At 35.5% G+C, this 23,622-nt stretch overlaps 1 protein-coding gene and 2 pseudogenes across 1 annotated transcript in view; 2 read left to right on the forward strand and 1 right to left on the reverse strand.

Moving 5' to 3' along the window:
* Window positions 1-4,645, forward strand: part of LOC107157471 (olfactory receptor 52P1-like) — a 23,676-nt gene extending 19,031 nt beyond the window's left edge. Inside the window, 2 exon segments of the mRNA XM_015503850.1 lie at window positions 3,620-3,657; window positions 3,659-4,645. Of these exon segments, the coding sequence (XP_015359336.1) occupies window positions 3,620-3,657; window positions 3,659-4,645 (1,025 nt within the window).
* A 7,641-nt stretch (window positions 4,646-12,286) lies between these two features.
* LOC107157482 lies at window positions 12,287-13,220 on the reverse strand (annotated as a pseudogene).
* Window positions 13,221-17,978: 4,758 nt separating this feature from the next.
* LOC107157493 lies at window positions 17,979-20,332 on the forward strand (annotated as a pseudogene).
* Window positions 20,333-23,622: the final 3,290 nt, after the last annotated feature.

Consider the following 23,622-nt stretch of genomic DNA (forward strand, 5'->3'; position numbering starts at 1 on the left):
GATATACAAATTGTAGATGCATACAGGACACCGAGCACACAAAATCACAGTAGACCAACGCCAAGACACATTGTTATGAAGATATCCAATATACAGAACAAAGAGAAAATATTAAAAGCTACAAGAGAAAGGAGGCAGATTACATTCAGGGGTAAACCAATAAGGTTAACAACGGATTTTTCATCACAGACGCTGAAAGCGAGAAGATCCTGGAACAACGTATTTCAAACACTGAAAGACAATGGATGCCAACCAAGAATTCTGTATCCAGCAAAATTAAGCTTCAGGTACGACAACGAAATAAAAATCTTTCATGACAAAGTAGTCACACAAATGTCCTCAAATAGACCCATATAAATTCAGTCAATTATTTATTGCATTTAGGTGAAGACCATTCAATGAAACAAAGAAAATCTTTTCAACAAATATCATTGATAATTTGATGTTCACATGGAAAAAAACGTAAACTTCACTATCTTACCTCATGCAAAAATCAATATTATATCCATCTATCATGGAATGAAATTAAATCAGGTTAGACATATATGAAAACAAATGTTAAAATGTTTATTGTTATGTTTAAAAAATCACAGATCGCAGCTTGGAAAACTTCAATCTGAATGTAAGAAACTCACATTAAACTGTTCAGTAGTAGTTATTAATAAGCAATGGACTTTGAACTAATAACATAGGGGTTTATTTAAATTGCCTTTAATGAAGTAACTTGTAGAACAAGTAACTTGTAATCAAGTAACTTGTAGAACAAGAACAGGTATGCTAACTCTGAATAAATGTATAAAAACAAGGGAGTAAAAAAAAAAAAAACAAGGGAGTCATCTAAGAAATATATCAAGAAAGAAAGATCAATGGCCCTAAGTCCTGACAGGGTCTTCTTATGTCATTATAAAGTTAGCATCTACGACCATAGCTTTCTTAGTATATCATAGAAGGAAATTTTCTTTAGTTACACAGGTGCATTAAACTTAAGTCTGTGTTGTCATTGAACCCAGTACCAGCATTAACGAAGAATTGACCTGTAGATGAAGCCTTCTTGAATAGGATGGTCACCAAGATAATTCAGGGGAAGATCATGTAGGGTCAAAAACTGCCCCCCACCAAATGTGAAGGTGTTTAACACCTGATTGGTGAAGACTGCAGAAGGTGGACCACTGTTTTTATTTTATTTTACTTATATCTGACAGCGGAATGCATTACAAGTCTTATTACACATATAGAGCACAATTTTTCATATCTTTGGTTGCTACCTCTCATTATCATCCATCATGACCATCTCGAGTCAAAGAGGCCAGGATCTCTGCATGTAGTTATAGCCTCACTTTCTGCAGAGAAAAGATATAGGTTGTGGCTAATGTGCCCATGACCAAGTGCACCAGGCTTGTCTATTTATAATTTGCCACTCATTTCTCTGCCCTTGATTTTCTTCTTGATGACACTCATCTCTCATCAAAGCCATCTATAGGACCTATCTGTAGGCAGAACATATATTATATCAGAATTTAGAAGCTGGTTCTCTGAGTCCTACTTCTCTTGAGCTTTTCACAATTTTTGGATTGTTTTGCTTTGTCTTGTGTATTTTTCAGTGGTCATGGAAAATTGGTATTTTTAAACAAGATTTTTAAACTATGTTTCTTTTTATTTACTTATATGTGGTGCTGAGGATCGAACCCAGGGCCGCCCACGTGCTAGGCAAGCACTCTACCGCTGAGCCACAACCCCAGCCTGGATAATTGATTTTTAAACAAATCTTAATAACTTTCTTCCATTCAACTAAAGGGAAAAAATATATCTGGCCACATGAGGACCCAGAAGATGGGGAAATGCTGGAGCCACAAATGATGTAAGGATGGGAGAGGAGTAATGGACAGCACAAGACACCCTGGAGAATGTCTAGGACAAAGCCACTGGCCTGGGGAAAAGGATAGAGAGGGAAAGTCAGGACGAGACTAGGGACAGAAAAATTTGAGGATTCTATACTGTTTGGCTAAGATATTTCTCAATAAGGGTTGTATCTCTGATGCCCTCCTGGCATGATCACTCCAGCCAGGAATTACTTGCCTCCCTGATTCCCACACCTACACATTTGGGAATAAGAGTCTTTGGCAAATTCAATTTACTAGGCCTCAATCTAGTGCCATAATTAGATTTTGAGTTCTTCAGTAAATTTTAATGTCTATATTTAAGTGGTTATTGTAGTGGAATAGGGCTACCCATCATTCTCACTGCCATAAGAGAAGCTATGATCTACTCATTCAACAAATGTTTCATACAGCACAAGGTTATTGACTGCAGTCCTCAGTGTTCCCATTAGATCTTTCCTTCTTGTTCATCCCTGTTTGCAACTTTGTACCTTTTGACCTATGCCTCCACATTTCCACCCCCTACCTTGATCCTGATAATCATGATTTTATTTTCAATATCTGTATTTTGACTTTTTAATAAAAGATTCTACATATAAGTGAGATCGTGCAGTGTCCTTTTTTTCTGTTTCTGGATTATTTCACTTAGCATATGTCCTCCAAGTCCATTCATGTTTTAGCAAATGGCAGGATCTCCATTCTTAAGACTGAAAATACACACACGCATAAACAGACACCACTTTCTTTATCTGTTCATCTTTCTATTCAGCTTTAACTGTACCTTCTCTCTCTCTCTAAGCTCCTCCAGACCTTGCAAATATTCACTATTCCCAGAATCCCTAAAATCAATCAGCTTTATCTCTTGGGGGCTCAGGGCAATCTCCAGAGTCAATGTCAAACATAATAGTAATGGTGCCTTTATGTTTCAGGGGAGAATCAATTCTGGGCACCCTGGGGGCCTTTGCTTTGATTATTTAATGGACCACAACTTGGATCCTGGGGGCAGGAAAGTAAGGAGATGAGTTTGCTCTCCATAACCAACATAATGTTTGCTAAAACACACATGCATACATATGTACATGCTCACCCAAGCACATTTTCAACAGATGTCTTGGACAAGCTGCCCACTCTCTCACTACCTCACTTTCAGGTAAGTAGTTCCAGGTAAGGGTAGACTTCAAGTTCACATTCCCATTGCCTGCTCCTTGAGCTCAACTGTTGAGTACCTCATTCTTCATCACCACTACAAAATCTTCATCAAAAATAACCCCACTACCTCTGATCTTATATTTACTAAAAATGTGTATTTTTAAATGTTTGAATACAGGATTCAACATAACTTTGAAGTTATATTAATTTTAAAAATTTGTTGCTAAGTTTCATCTTTTATTTCCTGAAAGGGGGAATTTTATTGATTATGTTTCATGTTTCTGTTCATTTTTTTGCATATATTAACCTCTATTTCTTGGTAGAAATAGATTAAATTCTTCATTTATTCACATACATTTAATAACCAAATTTTATTAACATATAATTAATCAGTCTAGCCTTAATAAAACATTGATCATAAAACATTCTCTTAGATACTGATGCTGTTGTAATACATTATTATTGCTGTAATATTATAGTATAGTCTTATACTACATGACATATACTGTCAAAATTTCAGAATCATTTTTGTGTATCTTAACATTCTAATCCTTGTTTTCCACTTTGAAGCTCTTGATTTTGTAATACTGAAGTTCAGGTAGTGTCTTTATTGCTCCCCTCAGGTACTTCATCAGGGTGCCGCCATGACTACTTGCAATGTCACAGGCCACCCTTCTTTCTTCATTCTCCAAGGCATTCCTGGGATGGAAGACAAACACAAATGGATATCTATTCCCTTCTCCTCCATGTACTTCATCACTGTGCTCGGAAACTGCACCATCCTCTTCACCATTTCCACAGAGCGCTCCCTGCATAAGCCCATGTTCCTACTCCTGTGCTTATTGGCCCTCACAGACCTGGGCATGTCGACAACCACCATTCCTAAGGTACTGTGCATCTTCTGGTTTGGCCAGAGTGAGATCAGCTATGAAGGCTGCCTGGTCCAACTGTTCTTCATCCACTCCATCTCTGCCATGCAGTCAGCCATCCTGATGACCATGGCTTTTGACCGCTATGTGGCCATCTGCAAGCCCCTGCACTATGCCACCATCCTTTCCAATAATCGCATTGGGGTCATTGGCCTAGTGAGTTTGGTGAGAGCCATCCTCTTCATTCTCCCCATGCCCATCCTCCTCCAGCATATGCCCTTTCATGCCAACTGTGTCATCCCCACCACCTATTGTGAGCACATGGCTGTGGTAAAGATGGTATGTGTGGACACCACAGTCAACCGGATATATGGTTTGGTGGTGGCCCTGCTGGTTGCTGGATTAGACATCTCTGCAATAGCCTCATCTTATGTGCTAATCATCCAAGCTATACTGCGCCTCTCTTCTAAGGAAGCCCACCACAAAGCAGTCAACACCTGCACCACACATATCTGTGTCATGCTTATTTCTTACACGCCTTCGCTCTTCTCTTTTCTTACACACCGCTTTGGCAGAGGTATTCCACCCCACGTCCACACCATTCTTGGCAATCTTTACTTCCTTGTACCTCCAATGCTCAACCCAATTATTTATGGAGTAAAAACCAAGGAATTTGGGGATAAAGTAACTAAATACAGTTGTTGGAGGAAGGAGCCTATAACAATTGCCCCCAGGCAGAAACTTATTTGATAATCCAGCAGTTGTGGGTTCATGGAAAAAAAATGTTAAATGAATGCCGTGTAGGGGGTAATTGACTAGAGATAGAAACATGTTATGCCAGTAGTTTAGCTGATGGGATGTTTATATTTGGACAGAGAGCTAAGGGGCAAGACGATTTCTTGGGCTCAGTAACTCCAAAGCAAGGCAATTAAGCCCTGTGAAATAAAATAATGACACCTGCTTTCTATACCTGATAATCCTTGAGCAAGTTATACCTGATAATATATGTAAAAAGCATGTTGAACACCAACACACACAAAATACATGTAAGATGGGGTGGAATGTTTCCATATGGAGAGAACATAAGAGCAGACAATAATTTGCCCATCACTGATGAATTGTATTCTGTCTGCCAAGGCAAGGCCAAGGTGCGTGTAGACTTGGGTGAGTGTTTGTATTTGTGTGTTAAGGAGAGGGTGGGAAGTGGAGAAGTTTGTCTGAAGGGAGTGAGAAGGGACAGGGAAAGTTTGAAATTGAATTTAGAGTCACTATTTTATTGCCCCTACTGAAGAAGCATTACATCTGGGCAACTGGACTTGCCACTTCCTTGTAGACCTAGGGAATGTATACAGGAAACACAATATCCAATTTCCAGAGAAACATCTGAGGAAAGTGGATACATAGGAAGCTCTTAGAATGAAAATGTTGATATTCATTTTAACTAAATTCATAGTTGTGCAGACTCCTAGAGTCAGTTCTTCTGCTTGTCTCTGCTAATTCCAGCATCTGAGAAGAATCTTCTTTGAAGACACAACTCTGAGAACATTCTGTTAAGGGTTACAGTTATGTAACTATGAATTGGAAATTATTATGAAGTGGTATATAAGAATTGTCTAATTTAACAATCAATGTGACCGAGCACAGACCTAAGACTTCCTTTGGGATCAATAAAGGGTTCACCTTTTGAGCCCACTCCACAGATTTTTTTCTTAATTTTCCAACTTTTAGTATCAAAATATCTATTTTTATTAATAAAAATAAGTTTTTACAACTATAGTTATTTCAGGTTGCTTTAGAAGATATTCTTTAAAAATACATTTAAAAGACCCCTGGTAGAAAAAGAGCTTCTGCAGGTATGCATAGTTCCAAATCTTTACTTCTCCATGAGTCTTACTTTTCACAGAGAACTAAATAAGAATGTTACTACTACTATTATTATTTTGCTGTCTATTTTTTTGCACTGTTGTTAATGACATATGTATATTTGGCAAAGCATTCAAATGTGGTAGGATATATAGTAAAATGAAAAAGTCTCTGTTTCCACAGAGTTATATTTTATAGTTCTACAGGAAAACTACAAACTTTGTTTTTTTAAAAATGTGAGTAAGACAGAGGATAGAAATTGATTTTTTCAGATCAATTCAATTTGTTAATAATAGAAGAGAATGGAGAGTAACCAAGTCTCTTTGACTGAAATATAAGAAAACCTCATCAGAAGCAACCCAAACCTTATCAGACCTTAGAGGAGTTGAAGAGGAATGGCGGACTGTTGATATCGATTACAATGTAGCAGAGCTATCTCAAAGGTAGTCTGTTTTTATGGAAATTCCTGCTTTGGATTGCTGAAATATACCTACAATTTAATTACAGGATTTTAAGCAATGGTTGACAAATGAAAAGTGAAAAAAGATTTCATATAGTAGCAGGTCTTCTCCCACCCCATTCTATTTAATTGTCTGCCACCTGCTTGAATATAGTATTAATGGGAATTAATATTGTTTCTATATGTTCTTAAAAAGCTATTTTATTTTTAATACAAATTTTTTTAAAATAAATTTTTCAATATTTAAAAAAATATTTGGAGGTTATGGAAACAACAAGGTCTGTCACCATTAAGATAATCAGATCTTCTTGTTTACATAAACCCCAAATCCTAAAAACTCAGACTGGGGCATTCATGTGTGGATAGATGACACAGATTGGGTCATTATAAATTCGTTATTTGAGTAGTTTAACTTTTAGCCTCTTACTAAGTGTGAACTTATGAAAAAAATGCATATTTTATGTAGAATAAGATTCGTATTTACAGGTATTCTGTTTAACATGATATACAGTGAAATTAAATAAATAATATCTGTGGGAAAAATTGAATTATAGTGTACGATTTACACAAAGGCAAATGTTATTTTAAGGTTATTTAAGGTTATTTTTTTTATGTTATTTTAAGGTTTTTGTTTATTTAATGCTCTTAGTGATTATTTTATATCAGCATAGTAAGCCTATTTTATTACTTCTCAAATATTTATATTCTTCCTTTGCGTATTTGTCAGAATTCGCTGAAGTAGTCGCCTGCTTACAGATGTTTGTTTCTAGATTTTTGTTTTTTTAAAAAAACTACATGAGAACCTTGCTATATTGACTGTTTATTCATTTTTTGCACAAAATAAGTATTACTAAAAATAAGTATATAAAAATAGCTACCACATAAAAGGATATGTGCACTTTAAATTTTCACTCATAGCAATTTTTGCCTGATAATCTAATTCATAGCATAAAATGTAAACATCAAAATATAACTGGCAAAAGGTAAACATGCTCCCAGACAATGAGGGGTAATATTTTATCATGTGTATTTCTTTCTCAGAGCTGGTATAACAAACTGCCACAAACTGGGTAGACTTTTCTTTCTCTTACAGTTCTGGAGGTACAAGGCCAAAGTAGATTTGTCAGCAGGATCACTCTCTCTCTGAAGGCTCTTGGGGAGGCTCTTTCTCTGCCTCTCTTCTGTTTCTGATGGTTGCTGTCAATCCTTAGCATTCCTTGCCTTGAAACACATCACTAACATCTGTCAGTCATCTCATGGTGTCTTCCCCGTGAACTTCTCCATATCATCCTCTTGTGTCCTCCTTCCTGTGTCCATAGATCCCTCTTCTCATAGGACACCAGTCATTAAATTACATCACCATAACCCAGTATAATTTTATTTCAACTTTATTACATCTGCAAAGACTTTATTTCCAAACAAGGCCATATTCTGGGTTGATGTGATTTTTGAAGGGTACGTTACTCAAACCAGTAAAACACATGTCCATTCAGATATATTTATTATGTAAACACAATTCTCTAAGTGTTATTATTACAAAAGGGAAATAGCATGTTTATACACATTATAATATATTAGTTACTCTAATATTATTGATATCAACCCATGATAGTATCTATAGATTTACTTTTTAAAAACTGTTTCATAGGTTTTTTTTAATCCTATATTATAGATATTTTGGTTAATCCCAATTATTTGTTTTTGAAAACAATGATGTAGCTGTGGAGCAGAACTTGAAAAATTATGGATTATGAGCTAAATTCAGTCTACCACCTATTTTTGTAAATAGCCAAACCTATTTGTTTATATATCATAAATGTGACTGCTTTTGCACTACAGTGATAGTGTTGCTTTATTGTGACTTTAATACCATTACCTGAAAATTCAAAAGTATTAAATATCTGAAATGTTACAGGAAAAATTTACTGACCATTGCCTTAAAGGAATACAGAAGCAGGAGGGAGAGGGAGATTCACTCATAATTTTCTTTTATCTGACTTAAAAAATTTAACCGTCAATTTAATTTATGGAGAACATATATTTTAAAATGCTGTGGACATTTCATTAGGTCCTGTGAAGAGGGAAAGTGAAACATGCATGACATTAGCACTTTTGCTCTTGTGATGTGTATTCTTATAGCATATAGGTCTTTTGGGCCATGTGGTAAAGTCTCTTATTTTGATAAGCACCTCAACTCCCAGAAAAGTAGCAACAGCCCCCAAAAGCTAGAAGGCAACGACTCTAATTTTCATATTCAGTCTTGAACTTCACAATTACGAAGTTCATCCTCAAACAGAAATTCTTCAAAAAACTTAATTTGGCTTGCAGTTTTTCCAACTCTAATTCTATCATAGGTGCAACCTTTAATTTAAGGGATTCTTCAAGTATGGTTCCAATTTGTTGTGTAGGTCCAATTATATGGTTTACTAACGTCTTTGGAGTTGTCATCCTCAGTCTGGCTTTCCAGCTAGTCTTCAGCACTGCTGCTTCGCAAATTCCTTTTAGTTGTTTACCTATCTTAACCATTTGTAGCTTTGAACTCAATCCCAGAGCCATAGCCATGCTGGACTCTTAAAATATTTTGTCTCCAAATATTGCCTCAAAGGAAGAGGCATATGCACTTCCTTATCTAACTTCACTTTCACTTTATGACGTGGGTCTTGGCTGCTGTCATCCTCCAGCACCCAGATCATGACTACTCTAGAAGTCCCACATGATCATAACGGAGGCAAAGCTGACAGAGGCCACACAGAACAGATGGAACAACAGTGTGGCCAAAGAACATCAGTAGCATTTGCCTCCCTCCTCCAAGGCCCCTTGGCTTTAGGGCAGTTACTACACTCAGCACCACCTTGCCCAGTTGGGATCATTTGTTTGGCAGCAACAGATAAGGTATGACCATCTGTCCATTAGCTTTCTATAATGATCTGGGTTCTGCCAGACCTGCTACATTATGAAGTTAGAAGCATGAATTTAAAAAATCAGTAGCCTGTCATGGTAGCTGGGACTTGAGCCTGAGCAGGACCACAGAGTACAAGCAAATTACAGGAACAAGAAGTCCAGGTTGCCTTGTTAGCCACCAGAGTTGCACCAGTGGTGTTTCAGTACATGCACCTATACATGGGTTGGGGGACCTGGCATGAATAACTAAGGAATGGAGAAATGTATAGTACAGTTCATAGATTGTCCAACTTGATAAGTGGGTGCAAGCAGAAAGTGGATGGAGGCTGCATTGTAGCCATTCAGGCATAGTCCAAAGAGACAGGTGAAGAAGATAATATTTTAAATAAATGGAATTGTGAGCAGTGCAATAGCCATCTACTTTAAAAGAAAGGAGAAATAATCTATGGTGAGATACAAAATGCTGGGGCAATGTCTAGTGGCCTAGCAATCAGGTTGGGTTCATGGAAACAAAGGGAATGAAGGATTAGTGCCAGGAAATCTAGGTGAAAGGCATGTGAGGTGGCAAATAGGAATAGACACAAAATTTGATGACTTTATATCACATAATAATTCTACCAAAATACCAAAATTCATCCAAATCCAAAGATATACTGACAAAATAACTTAGTCAATTTATGTTAGCCAGTCTTCATTATCAGCCACTGTAGGACTGGTGCAGAGCATCAATGGTGGCAAAGAAAAAAGCTGCATTTGAATCCAACCACATGGATTCCCCTAAATACCCAACAGCAGAGACTAATAATGACTTCCCAATATAGATATTCCAGCATACAGTGAATCACTCTGAATCTCTCTCCCTCTCTCCTCTCTCTCTCTCTCTCTCTCTCTCTCTCTCTCTCTCNATATATATATATATATATATATATATATATATATAATTTTGTTTACTATTATCTCCTTTGAGGACCCAGACTAACATAGTTCTCTTTGGCAAATCTAATCAGAAGCCAGCTGACAATGGAGACTGGGTGATGCACTCCATCCAAACTAACTTGTAGGGATACAATATGTCTCAGAAGAGTGGAGATTGGGTGGAGATGGGGCAGTGCATTAAATATAATTGGTAATGGAAGATGTTTTCAATTCTCCACACAGTTTGTAACTGTTTATACAAAAGTACACCTTAAATTAATTTGTGATGTTAGGTAGGAGGTACTCATGTAATTATTGCCACATTTTTATGATTGAAGCCACCCCTACCAAGTATTCTACTTAACCTTGCTCCATGCCTTTCCTGGTTATCTCCAACCAGGCGACATGGACATAGCAAACTGGGAAGGAGCTATGATCAGATAGATCAGGATTTGAATCATGTGTAACTACACACTGCATATGTGACTATGCTAAGGGTATATAAAAAAATCACACCTTCATAACTTAATATGCAAAACATACTATTACGCAAGTTGAATTATAGTTGAATGATTCAATAAACTATTATTTATAAAATACCTAGCATAACTAGTGGGACTGCCTCAACAGATGATACTTATGACGAGGTATATAAAGTAGGACCCTTCCATTAACTCCTGTTCTAGGAAATAAATTCTCCAACCTTAGTTGTTGCTCTGAACTTTTCTTAGGATTTCTTATTACCCAGTATATTCTTCTGTTCATCCAGAGATTTAATACTATAATTCTCCAGTAGTAAGTTAATATCTAGTAACTTATTCTCGGTTTTGAACAGTGTCACACTGATTATGCTAGTGGCCAAAAGTCAGTGTAAGGCATAAATCCTCGCTCCATTCTCTAAACTTCAACAGGAAAAACTAAAAAGGCATGAAGAAGCCACCATACCTTCATGATCTGACTCTGTCACTTTTCTCACTATACCAAGTTTTTTTTAATGTATACTTCATAAAAAACAATTTCTTAGTTAAGAATGACTTGGGGTATTTCTTTCCTGAGCAAATTAACAGAACAGGCTGGAGTAAATGTTTTTTCTCTTCTCTTATTCAAGTAATAGGAGGGTTTTATTTTTATTCTGTTTGTAGGCATCTTCTAACTCCAAATATGAGGCAGGACCAGATGAAATCCAAGAGCAAGGACTATCCAATACAGAAAGCCCTTTTTTCTTCACAATAATTAGAGAGTTTCTCAGAATGCATAGTTTGTTCAGTCCACTGAAGTGAATAGTAAGTTAGGACTAGTCAAGGACCATGGCTAGGGATAGAGTGGTTACATTACACTTATCCTTCATATCTTTACCCTTTTAAGAATTTCAAGAACAATAACAGATTTGTAGGGAGTTGGGTTATGTAGGATCTTTTTTCATAACTTTAAATTCAATAATCACATGCTTGATTTTAAGTTATGTTAAAACTGTGATTATAAATTTTCTCAACATTTTTTTATGAATTGTATTTTCATTTTGTTTAACATTTTTTTAGAAAGGGATCGTTTCTGTTTAACCATCTAATCTTGCATTTGCTATTTTACATTGTGCAATTGATCTGTTGATAACTATATATTTAAATAATTCAATAGAAATGTCACTCATTACAATGATTTCAAACATGTCAACAATTAATGGACAAGTGAAAGGAAGTCTCATAGCGTAGAGGAAGGAGAAGGGGAGAAGGGAGGGAGAACCAGAGGGAAAAGGGGAGATCAAGAACAGAAATCAGTTTCTATGCAGGTATGAGTTTGTCAAGATAAACCTAACTACTATGTATAATCATAAATCTATAATAACAACAACATCAAAAACAACAACATATCAATTAGGCATTCATCATCACAACAATACAAGTTTCGATTTTATGCATGATGCACATCACTCTAGATCACTTCAAGTAAAGGAATATCATTTCGGATACAGGTAGCTTCCTTATTACACATGCTTTTAAATATGTACTTCCAGTCTCAGAAATCTTTTCAATTGTGCTTCCGGATACATGTTTTTCCTTGCAATAAAATCTTTTGTAATATGTATTTCACCAGGAAGGAAAACAAAGGAAGGGAGGGAGGAAAGAAAGCAGACTTCCATGGACCATCCTTTCCACTGATTTGGAAATACAATGGAGTCTTAGATGGTTGGACAAAAGCAATGTCAGTTGTCCTAATTGTTCATTTACTAGCAGGATTAGTTTTGGACCTGCATCCTATTTGGATCCTCTGCACAGGCATTTGGTTACCTGGACCCGTATTTCCTTCATCTTCATACCATAGATGATGGGGTTGAGCACTGAGGGTAGGAGAAGGTAGAGATTAGAGAGGAGAATATGGGCATGAGTTGGGATATTTTGACCAATACGGTGGGTGACAGAAAAAAAGAGTGCAGGCACATAAGTGACCAGGATGACAAAGAGGTGAGCTGAACAGGTGTTGAGGGCATTAAAGGTGGCATCTCGAGAGCTGAGGCATACTACAGCCTTCAGGATCAGGGCATAAGAGAAGCCAATAAGCAGCAGATCAAGTCCTACCGTGAGAAAGATCACAAAGAGTCCATAAATTCGATTTGGTCTAGTGTGGCTACAGGCCATTTTCACCATAGCCATGTGGTCACAGTATGTGTGAGGAATGACCCTGTGGCAGAAAGTTAACCTTTGAAGTAGAAGAGGCATGGGCAGGATAAGAATCACTCCCTTGGCTACAGCCAGCAGTTCCAGGCGCCCAACTAGAGAATGGCTCAGAATTGTGTTGTAGTTTAATGGCTCACACACAGCCGCAAAACCGTCAAAAGTCATTGCAACAAGGATGGCTGATCCACTACTGATGCTCCATGGATGAAGAACATCTGGGTGAAACAGGCACTGGAAGCTATGTCTCTATCATTGAACCAGAAGAGACACAGGACCTTGGGCATCAGAGTTAGAGTAGATATGAGGCCAGTCACCATCAGCAGGGCCAGGAACAGGTACATTGGTGTGTGAAGTGTGGGCTCTGTGATCACGAGGAAGAGGACAGCACTGTTGCCGATGAGGATAGAAAAAACATGGAGAAGAAAGGAAGAGATAGCCATAAATGCTGTGACTCTAAGCCAGTTATGCCCATCAGAGTGAAGGTCATGAAGCTGGAATGGTTGAAGTGTAGCATGATGGAAACTTGTTGGTGGTTGTTTAAAACAAATTTAGACACCTGCCAATGAGATATGCATGGTAAGATGTTTTTATTTGTTTAGATTCTTTTTTTTAAACTTTATTTTCATTGCTAAGGTTTATTTTTTATCAATTTTTAAAAAAATAAATGACAGCAGAATACATTACAATTCTTATTACACATATACAGCACAATTTTTCGTATCTCTGGTTGTATATAAAGTATGTTGACACCAATTCCTGTATATGTACTTTGGATAATGATGTCTATCACATTCCACCATTCTTGCTAAACCCCTGTCCCTTTCCTTTCCCTCCCACCCTTCTGCCCTATCTAGAGTTTGTCTATTCCTCCCATGCTTCCCCTCCCTACCCCACTATTAATCAGCCTCCTTATATCAGAGAAAACATTCGTCATTTGTTTTTTTGAGATTGGCTAACTTCACTTAGCATTATCTTCTCCAATGCCATCCATTTACCTGCAAATGCCATGATTTTATTCTCTTTTATTGCTAAGTAAAATTCCATTGTGTATATATGCCACATTTTTTTATCCATTCGTCTACTGAAGGGCATCTAGGTTGGCTCCACAGTTTAGCTATTGTGAATTGTGCTGCTATAAACATTGATGTGGCTGTGTCCCTGTAGTATACTGATTTTAAGTCCTTTGGGTATAAACCGAGGAGTAGGATAGCTGGGTCAAATGGTGGTTCCATTCCCAGTTTTCCAAGGAATCTTCATACTGCTTTCCATATTGGCTGCACCAATTTGCAGTCCCACCAGTAATGTATGATTCTAATGACTTGCTGAGTTGGGGGCCAGAGAAAGATTGTAGAAATTCTTAAAGCCCAAATCAGGTTCAGTTCTATGTCTCAGCACCTTTATTATCCCACAGTGAATTCTTTATGGGGATTTGGCTTCTTTTCTGCATAAGACATGATGTAGCAGACCTTTATTTTCACCCCTCCCTGTTCAGCAATCCTATACTTCATTTTTTTTCTGAAATTCTGAGTAAGGATAGGAGAAAATATTTTTTTATCCTTGAGGAAATAAAGGAAGAACATTATAGAAGAGCCACAGTATTTTCATTGGGAATGTTCCAATATATAAAATGAGAAAATATGCTTTCTCACCCCTTGTTCCAGGAATGTTGAACTGTTGAGGTTATTTATATATTTTTAATTTTTTTAGTTATAGATGGATGCATACCTTTATTATTTATTTTTTTTAATGTGGTGCTAGGCAACAAACCCAGTGCCCCACCCATGCAAGGCAAGCACTCTACCACTGAGCCCCAACCCCAGCCCGAGTTGTTGAGCTTCTTAAATCTCATGTGATGTCCTTCTTTTAGAAATCTACCCTCTGATAATAATAACTTTTCTACCTATTTTGTGATTCTGTTCATATGGTTTCCCAGAATAAATTAAGTCCACAGACACAAAAAGCAAATTTGCTTTTGCATGGGTTGGGGACACAGGACAATAAGGAGACACTAATTAATAGTTATGAAAATTCCTTTGGGACTAATGGAAATATTATATAATTATAGACCGATAATTGTTATATAACATTGTTAATGTATTAAAAGTTCCTCAATATATGTTTTAAAATGGTTAAAGTAGTCACTTTTTTATGGACTTTTCATCTCAATGAAAATAGTTTAAGAGTTGTGATAAAATTGTTCTCTGAATATATATTTGTTTTATCATATACTATAAAATAAAAGAACATAGATGTTTAAGAATAGAAAAGTGGCTTAAAGTATATAAATGTACACTGTATCTTGGATGAGTTGTACTGAAACTGAACAAACCTTTTTAAATATGCTTAAAATTATAAATAACAAAATTTATAGTTTAATATGTTATTAAACAAAACTTTTGTCAAAAACATAATAATTATAAATTAAAAATGTGTCAGAAGGCATCTCTACATTTATAGAATGTAAGATTTGTATATAACTCTTTTCAAATACATTTTTACTTCACATATTAATTTTTCCTCTTAATAAAAATATGCAGTTTAGCCATGATTTTGGTACTAGTGTAAAGAAATATAAAATTAGAATCATTTATTGTGTTTTATTATTGGTATGTTCACCATAATCATTACTATCTCAAACGTTCAGTGTTTAATTACATCTTTTTTTTAAACTGTGCATAATAGACCTAAACTTCTCCTAAAATCCTACAAGTTAATAATATTTATGACCAGACTCAATTGAAATTAAATTTTATGAAAACCAGAACTCATGTTATGTGATGACTTTTTTATAGTTCCTAGTCTGATTTTTGAATTGCAAATTAACAATTTTTAAGATGTAATAAAAATGAATATAGAAGAATGAAATTATGCCATTTGCTCCTGTAAAAGAGATCATCATGTTGAGCAAAATAAATCAGAAAGACATATATTACATATTTCCTCTTATATGATAAAACTAAAAGAAAATGGGGGGAAGGATATCATGAATGTGAATATGACACTAAGAGTGTAAAGGAAGGGAATCAGGGTAGAGAAATAAGGAGACAAAGGAGAGGGAAGAGGGAATGAATATAACCATGTTATAAGCATGTACAATACATGACATAATGAAACAGACTATACTGTATAATAAAAAAATTGAAGAAAATTTTGATGACAATGTTCCATGTGATATTTAGCACATGTTTTGGAAAGAGCCTCAGTAACTCAGTAACAACATCAAAACCAAAAGGAATTGAATACAAGAATATATGAATCTACAAATGTGAATGATTGAATCATTTTGTACTTAAATACTTTCTATCTGTATCTCACAAGGTCTTGAAAATACTATTAAAATCATGATTTTTATTAAAAATAACATGATCATTCTCACTTCCTTCAGTATTCATATGCTCATTTGCAAACATGCACATAGGTACATGCAAATGAAATTATTTCACTTTTTTATGTATTATCACATAGGCCATAGAAAGCTCCTGACGTCTTTTTTCCACACTAACTCTGATATATCCTTCAGGATATATAAGATACATTTTCCTTAAAAGGCTCAGCTTAATTCTACAGATATCAAAGGATTTAGACAGTGAGTACCAGGCATGAATACATTGTAGATGGTGATATTGTTTAAAAAAGACCCAGAATAGCTAAATAAGATTGTTTCCATCTCTCTGTTTTGTCATTCAGAAGTGAGGTGTTAAAGGACATGCAAAGGGGTACTACTTACCAAGTATTTTTTGTTGGTATTAGTAGATACATTGGTGAGAGCTGCTTTGAATATATCCTAACTGGTAACTATAATCTCAGAAATACAGTTTTGATTCCACCCACCTAGTTTAAAAACAGACAAGATTGGGAAGATTGCTTGTCTTTGAAAATGTTTACTTTTTACAATTCTTAGATTTCTATTCAGTGCCAATTTTTATAAGGAGTATGAATATTTGTTTTTCCTAGACAAATAGACACTATTGGAAATGGTGGAAATCAGGTATAAATTGAAAAGGCAAAGAAGCAAATTAATGCCATTTTCTTCTGACCTGACTCCATTTTATGGTTGCTTAACTGGATTTTTTTTCAGCCCCCTGACAGCTGGATCTCTGTTGACAGTACAGTAGGACCTTTATGCATCCCTGACTATGGCCATGATATAGAGCAAAGATGACTCTGAAATGTGTCATCAAAACAATTTTCTCATGTAATCAAAATATCTGTCTCAACAGAGTCTTTCTGACCTATATGTGCTGAATTGTCCCTGTGATTTTTTTGCCTTTATGAACTCTATACTTCCAACATTCAGGAGATGGGAGTTCTTTGTGGTGTTAGTCTGCCATACTCATTAAAGGACTTTCCTCCCCTTTCTATTTGGCTCAATATGTGTGGTGGTTTGTAATTCTCATGCACTCTGTAACAGAATCACCCATGATAAGAAGACATATCTAGAGAAGTGCTGTTAATAATGGCCAGAACCCTATTGTTTCTACCTGTGCTCCCTTGTTCCTCCAGAGAAGAATCTAATTAAACTGATCTTTTCAACATAGACTTAGACTTGACTATGTTTCACTCATCTTAGCAGAAGTGACTGGAATAAGCCCACAGTCACGTGGACAAAACTTGGGTTGCAAAAATTGAGTATGATCAACTGAGGAAATAAAATTACCATTTATGTGTTTTGAAGTGAGAATAAACACTTGGTACTTTCAAAGTAATACTTTACCAGTGGTGATGCTCCTGTTCACAATTATTACTTCAGTGGACTTAACACAGAATAATGTGAGCCCATTTTCCCTGCAGAAATGTAAAGTATTGGTATTAAAAGTATGGTATTAAAAGTATTTTAGATGCATTGTAAAATGTCTAATTTAATTTGTTATTAGTTCTATATTACTTGATATCAGTTAGAATTTTAACCCAGAGATTTAAAAATACACTGAAGATGAGACATAGATTTTTGTTACAATAAAACCAATATTACCAATTAAAATTATAGCTACGAAGGTGGGATGAGAGACATAGATAGGATATTTAGAGAGAGTTTGGGGATATAAATTCTTGAGAATACCACAAAGTTCACTTAAGATATGTATATACTATTATCAACTAATGGCATCTGTATTTCCTTAGTGTTTCTACTTGTTTCTGTTACATGAACAAATAATAGTTAAGAGTTGATTCTTAAGTCAAATTTATTGAGAGAGAGAGTGTTATGGTTTGGATGTGAGGTGTGCCCCCAAAATTCCATGAGTGAGACAATACAAGAAAGTTTAGAGGTGAAATGATTGTGTTATGAGAGCCTTAACCTAATCAGTATTTTAATCCCTAATAGGGATTAACTGGGTGATAAATGTAGGCAGGTAGGGTGTGGCTGGAGGAAGTGCATCCCTGGGGACATGGCTATGAAGTAAATATTTTGCTCCTGTTGAGTGGACCTCACTCTCTGCTTCCCGGTGCGTTGTTCCCAGCTGCTTTCCTTTGGCACACACTTCTGCCATTATGTTCTGCCTCCACCCAGCCTAGAGTAATGGAGCCGGCCATCTGTGGATTGAGACCTCAAGACTGTGAGCCCCCAAATAATCTTTTCCTACTCTAAAGTTTTTCTCGTCAGTCCTTTTAACCACAGGAGAAAAAAAAATCTGAGTAAGACAGATTTGAACAAGTAAAGATTGCCTTTTTTTCAGGAATTTGTGACAATGTTGAAGATAAGAGATAAGTATATTATACTATTTTATTTATTTTGTATGGGTTTAAAAATATGTACTAAAATTCTTGTATAAAAGATGAAATTTATCTAACATTTAGCTGTTAAGAGTTTGCTTACCTTTGGGGATGAGGAAAGGAGAAAGCAATTTTCAGTGGGGCATAAGAGAAACTGGTCTGTTTCTTGTTTAAAAAAGTGTTTTTACTGTGTAATCATGCGAAGACCTTTATGTATTATAGCCTTGTGCATACATTTGTGAACACATGTTATCTATCAATAAAAAATTTATTTATTAGGAGCTGAGGATGTAGCTCATTGTTGCAGTGATTGCCCAGAGTGTGTGATGCCCTGGGTTCAATCTCCAATACCACCTAAATATTTACTATTAAAACCACATCTATATGTCTAGCTTAATTCCACCATCATTAATTATAACTTAAAAATGTGTTTGTTTAAATATATATATCTACACACACAAACATACACACAAGTTCGTAATATTTCAAATACATAACTTTAAAAAGTTATTATATAACCTCCATCAGCAGAAGTTTCATATATAAAAAACCTTTATGTGTCCGCACTTTAGATCTCTAAAGCAACCGATTCATTAGCAAAGCCAAACCTCAGAGTAAGACTGTGATATCAGTTCACCTTCATCTTCTGCTGCTATTGTGACTTACAACATGAGTGATCTTTAACATAGTACTGATTTTCTCTAATAGTTCTTTAATTAGAAACATGGAAAAATATTACCTGATTTACGGAATTTTAAAATGGTTTATAGAATAAATGAATGGATTGTATCTCCTATTAAAGTTCATTTTTTCATAAGAAAGAAGTAAAAATAGTGAGTGAAAGGATGAGAACATGAAAGATACTAAATTCTCTTTAATATCATGATCCTGGGTTAGACGATTTCCAACACTTTCACACTGACAGTTAAGAGGTGTAATCTTAAGCTTTTTTCCCTCTTACTAAAGGATGTTCCAGGATCTCAGAGATTCCAACAGCTCTCAGTTCCAGGTCTCTGAGTTCATACTGATGGGATTCCCAGGCATCCACAGCTGGCAGCACTGGCTCTCACTACCCCCGGCACTACTCTACCTCTTAGCCCTTAGGGCCAACATCCTGATCCTGACCATCTTCTACCAAGAGGCAAGTCTGCATCAGCCCATGTACCATTTCCTGGGCATCCTGGCTGTGGTGGACATGGGCCTGACTACCACCATCATGCCTAAGATTTTGGCCATCTTATGGTTCAGTGCTAAGGCCATCAGCCTCCCTGAGTGCTTTGCTCAGATGTATGCCATCCATTGTTTTGTGGCCATGGAGTCAGGCATCTTCATAGATAGGTATGTAGCCATTTGCCAACCACTGAGATATCCATCAATAGTTACTGACTCTTTTGTGATCAAAGCAACCATGTTCTGGCAGTTAGAAACTGTCTAAGTCCAATTTCAGTGCCCATCTTAGCTGCTCAGAAAAATTTCTGTTCTCAGAATGAAATTGAGCACTGTTTTTGTACTAATCTTGGAGTCACTAGCCTCTCCTGTGATGATAGGAAAATCAACAGTATCAATCAGATATTTCTGGCTTGGTTGAATATGGGAAGTGATCTGGGTTTGATCATTATATTATATGTTTTGATTCTTTTGTCTGTACTGAAGCTCAACTCCAAAGAAGCTGCATCCAAGGCCCTAAATACCTGAACTTCCCACCTCATCTTAATTATTTTCTTCTACATTGTCATTGTTGTTATTTCCATCACTCATAGTGGAAGAATGAAACTTCCCCTTATCCCAGTTCTACTCAAAGTTCTACACAATGTTATTCCTCCTGTTCTCAACCCCATGGTGTATGCCCTCAAGAACAAGGAGCTCAGGCAGGGATTATGCAAGTTGCTTAGGCTGAACATCAAGTGCAACTAACATGGAGAAGACACACTTTTTATTTTCTCCACATTGTTCCCCCTCTACAGTGTTCAGTGACTGCAAATATGAAAAGTCAATAAGAGGGATACAGTAGCATCTTTTCAGTTTTCATAGGGAAGCTGTGGCAGCAACTAAAGTTTCTGAACAAGACACATGGAGCTAATATTTGAGATCTCTGTATTACCTGCAAAAATCTCATCACTGAGATCATATGTCAGAACAAAAACTTATATAAGAGTTTTTATAGTAGCACTATTACTCAAAAAGTGGAAACACATTATAAGTATATTTAAGTTCCTGAATGGATAAACAAAATTCAATATAATTATCTATACAAAACAATTATTCCATCAAAATATAACTGTTAGGTAAGATATCAGTTTCACTATACTCATTATTTTGCTATTTGTTATGTATCGAATCACATCATCTTGTAAATCTTGATATACACAATAAAACATTATCTTTGAAAAGTCCTATTCAATTAAGGAGTTAAGGGCTTGCTACACATTACAAAAACAAATCCAAATTTTAGTACAGTAATAATTCAAAATAACTAAAAATAAAGGAATCAAATGAACAAAACTGACAGAGTACTGGTACATGCTACACATACACTTATTTTATGTATAGTACATGTATAGTTTCTTTACACATCTTAACTGTTGTATTAGAGTTGTACATAATAATGTGATTTGTTGTTATGTACATGCACACAATATAACAAGATATTTTGACCAATATCACTCCTTAGCACTTCCCCCATTCCTTCCCTAATTTTCACGCTTGGTCCTTTTCCTTTACTAATCTCCCTTTGATTTTCTCTGAGATCTCCAACCCCCTACATTTCTTTTCCTTTTTCCTCTCTACCTTCCACATAAGAGAGAAAACATACAAAGCTTCACCTTTGAGTTTGGCTTATTTCATTTAACACAATGGTCTCTAGTTCCATTCATTTTCCTGGAAATGACACAATTTCATTTTTTTTAATGGCTGAATAAAACTCTACTGTGTATATATACTACATCTTCTTTATTGATTCATCTTTTGATGGACATTTGGCTAGTTCTATAGTTTGTGTTATAAACATGGGTATGAATGTGCCACTATAGTATGATGACTTTAATTCTTTTGGATAAATACTGAGGACTGGTATACATGGGTTATATGGTAGTTTCATGCCTAGTCTTTTGAGGAACCTCTACACTGATTTCCATAATGGTTGTACTAATCACCACCCCACCAACATGTAAAAGTGTTCATTTTTATCCCCTTCCTCTTAATATTTATTATTAGTAGTATTATTGAAGACTGCCATTATGACTGGTGTGAGATTAAATCTCAGTGTAGTTTTGATTTGCATTTTATTAATTGCTAATGAGTTAAATATTTTTCATATATTTATTAACCTTTCATATTTCTTTTTAAAAGTGTCTGTTTACTTAATTTCCCCATTTATTAATTGGGTTATTTGCTTTTTATGTTTTTTTGTTTGTTTGTTTCTTTCTTTCTTCATCTATTCTTAATATTAATCCTCTGTCAGAAGAGTGGCTCACAAAGGTTTTCTTCTGTAATTCTTTCTTCATATTCCTAAAGTTCTCTTTTGCTGTGAAGAAGTCTTTAATTTTGTTTAAATGCTTTTATTTTAATTATACATTACAGTAAAGTATATTTTGACATATTTATACAAACATGGTTTGTTTTATGCTATCCAATTAATCAACTTTTGACCATTTCCTGAGCTTTAGGGCTCCTATTGAGAAAGTTATTGACTGTGCCTATATATTGTTTTTTTGACCCTACATTTTCTTCTAGGAGTTCCATAGTTTGTGTTCTAATTCCTAGGTGTTTGATACAATTTGAATTGATTTTTTTTGCAGGATGAAAGATAAAGGTCTAGTTTCATTCCTCTATATGTGGATAAAAAGTTTTCTCAGCAACATATGTTTTAAAAAATGTGTATTTTCTCCAAAGTATGTTTTAGGTCCCTTTGTCAGGTTTCATTAAAAAAAAAGTGTACCTGTAGTTTTTCTGAGTTTCCCTTATGTCATAATATACATCATCAACCTCACTTGAAAATAATTTTTTTGAAAACCAGAGTCCATGCTATCTAATGTTTTGTTTTTCATAGTTACATTCTTCTTTGGTGAGTACTAAGCACGGTAAATTCAGAAAACATAAATGAATAAAAAACATACAAATGCATATGTGTGAGTGATTAAAATGTTCTATACAGAAATGCTTTCCTCTTGTCTCCAACATGCCTTAAGCAGAAACAAATCTGAAATAATAGGAAAATTATGAATTTTCATTCAAATTATCTTGTGTTCATTATTATTCCCCTCCGTCTACACATGGCCACCCTCAAGCACATGTACTGACATAAGCATAAGAAATTATTCATGTATTAATACGGTATAGTGCAGGCTATAAAGATGAAAAGCAACCTTTCTTTTCCTCCTTCCATATGAATTAACTTGATTCTGCATCAGCATCTGTGTCCTAAAGCTGTTAAATATTCCATCGGGGATTTTGTTTAAAGGCTTAGTTCAATCCTACAGCTATCGAGGGAATTAGATATTTAGGGCTATACACCTATTTATAGGTATATATATATGTTTCAGAATTCTGAGTTTTTAAAATACCAAACCCAGACTGCTTGGACCAGATTGTATCCTGCTCACTCTTTCAACAAGCAGAAATTAGATAATAAAGGGCATGAAAAGGCAGACAAAGTAGTGTCAGAAATCTTTTAGTTGTTATTTTTAATAGCATACCACAGAGATATTTTGTTTGTGTGAACACTGTTTGAATATACACTAATTGGTTATAATTTTCTCAGAAATACAGATTTGATTTCCATCACCCAGTTTAAGGCATTAATTTTGTAAAAGATGGCTTTGTCTTGGGAAATATTTATTTCCCAAATTCTCATGTTGCAATTAAAGGCGACTTTTCAGGATGATTGTGAATATTTATTCTTTCAATAACCAAAGAAAAATCATTAGGAGTGTTAGAAAACAGGTTAAATTACACCGTGATGAGTAGAAATAGCTGGAGAGGAATTGGGTCAATTTCAGAATGCTATCACTTCTTACCTGCACTCAAATGTAGAATGTAATTTACTTGCTTCATAGCAAGTCTCTCTAGAGAACAATTATGACTTTCTTTCATCTACTTTTGATGGCAAAACTGACTTGGATTAACCCACTACCAAGAAACTTGACCACAGGTTGTAAGGATAGAGGATGTTAAAGTGTGGACACAAACTTATTTTCTATGAGTTC

This window comes from Marmota marmota, unplaced genomic scaffold, assembly GCF_001458135.2.
Source record: "Marmota marmota marmota unplaced genomic scaffold, marMar, whole genome shotgun sequence".
Classification (NCBI taxonomy): Eukaryota; Metazoa; Chordata; class Mammalia; order Rodentia; family Sciuridae; genus Marmota; species Marmota marmota.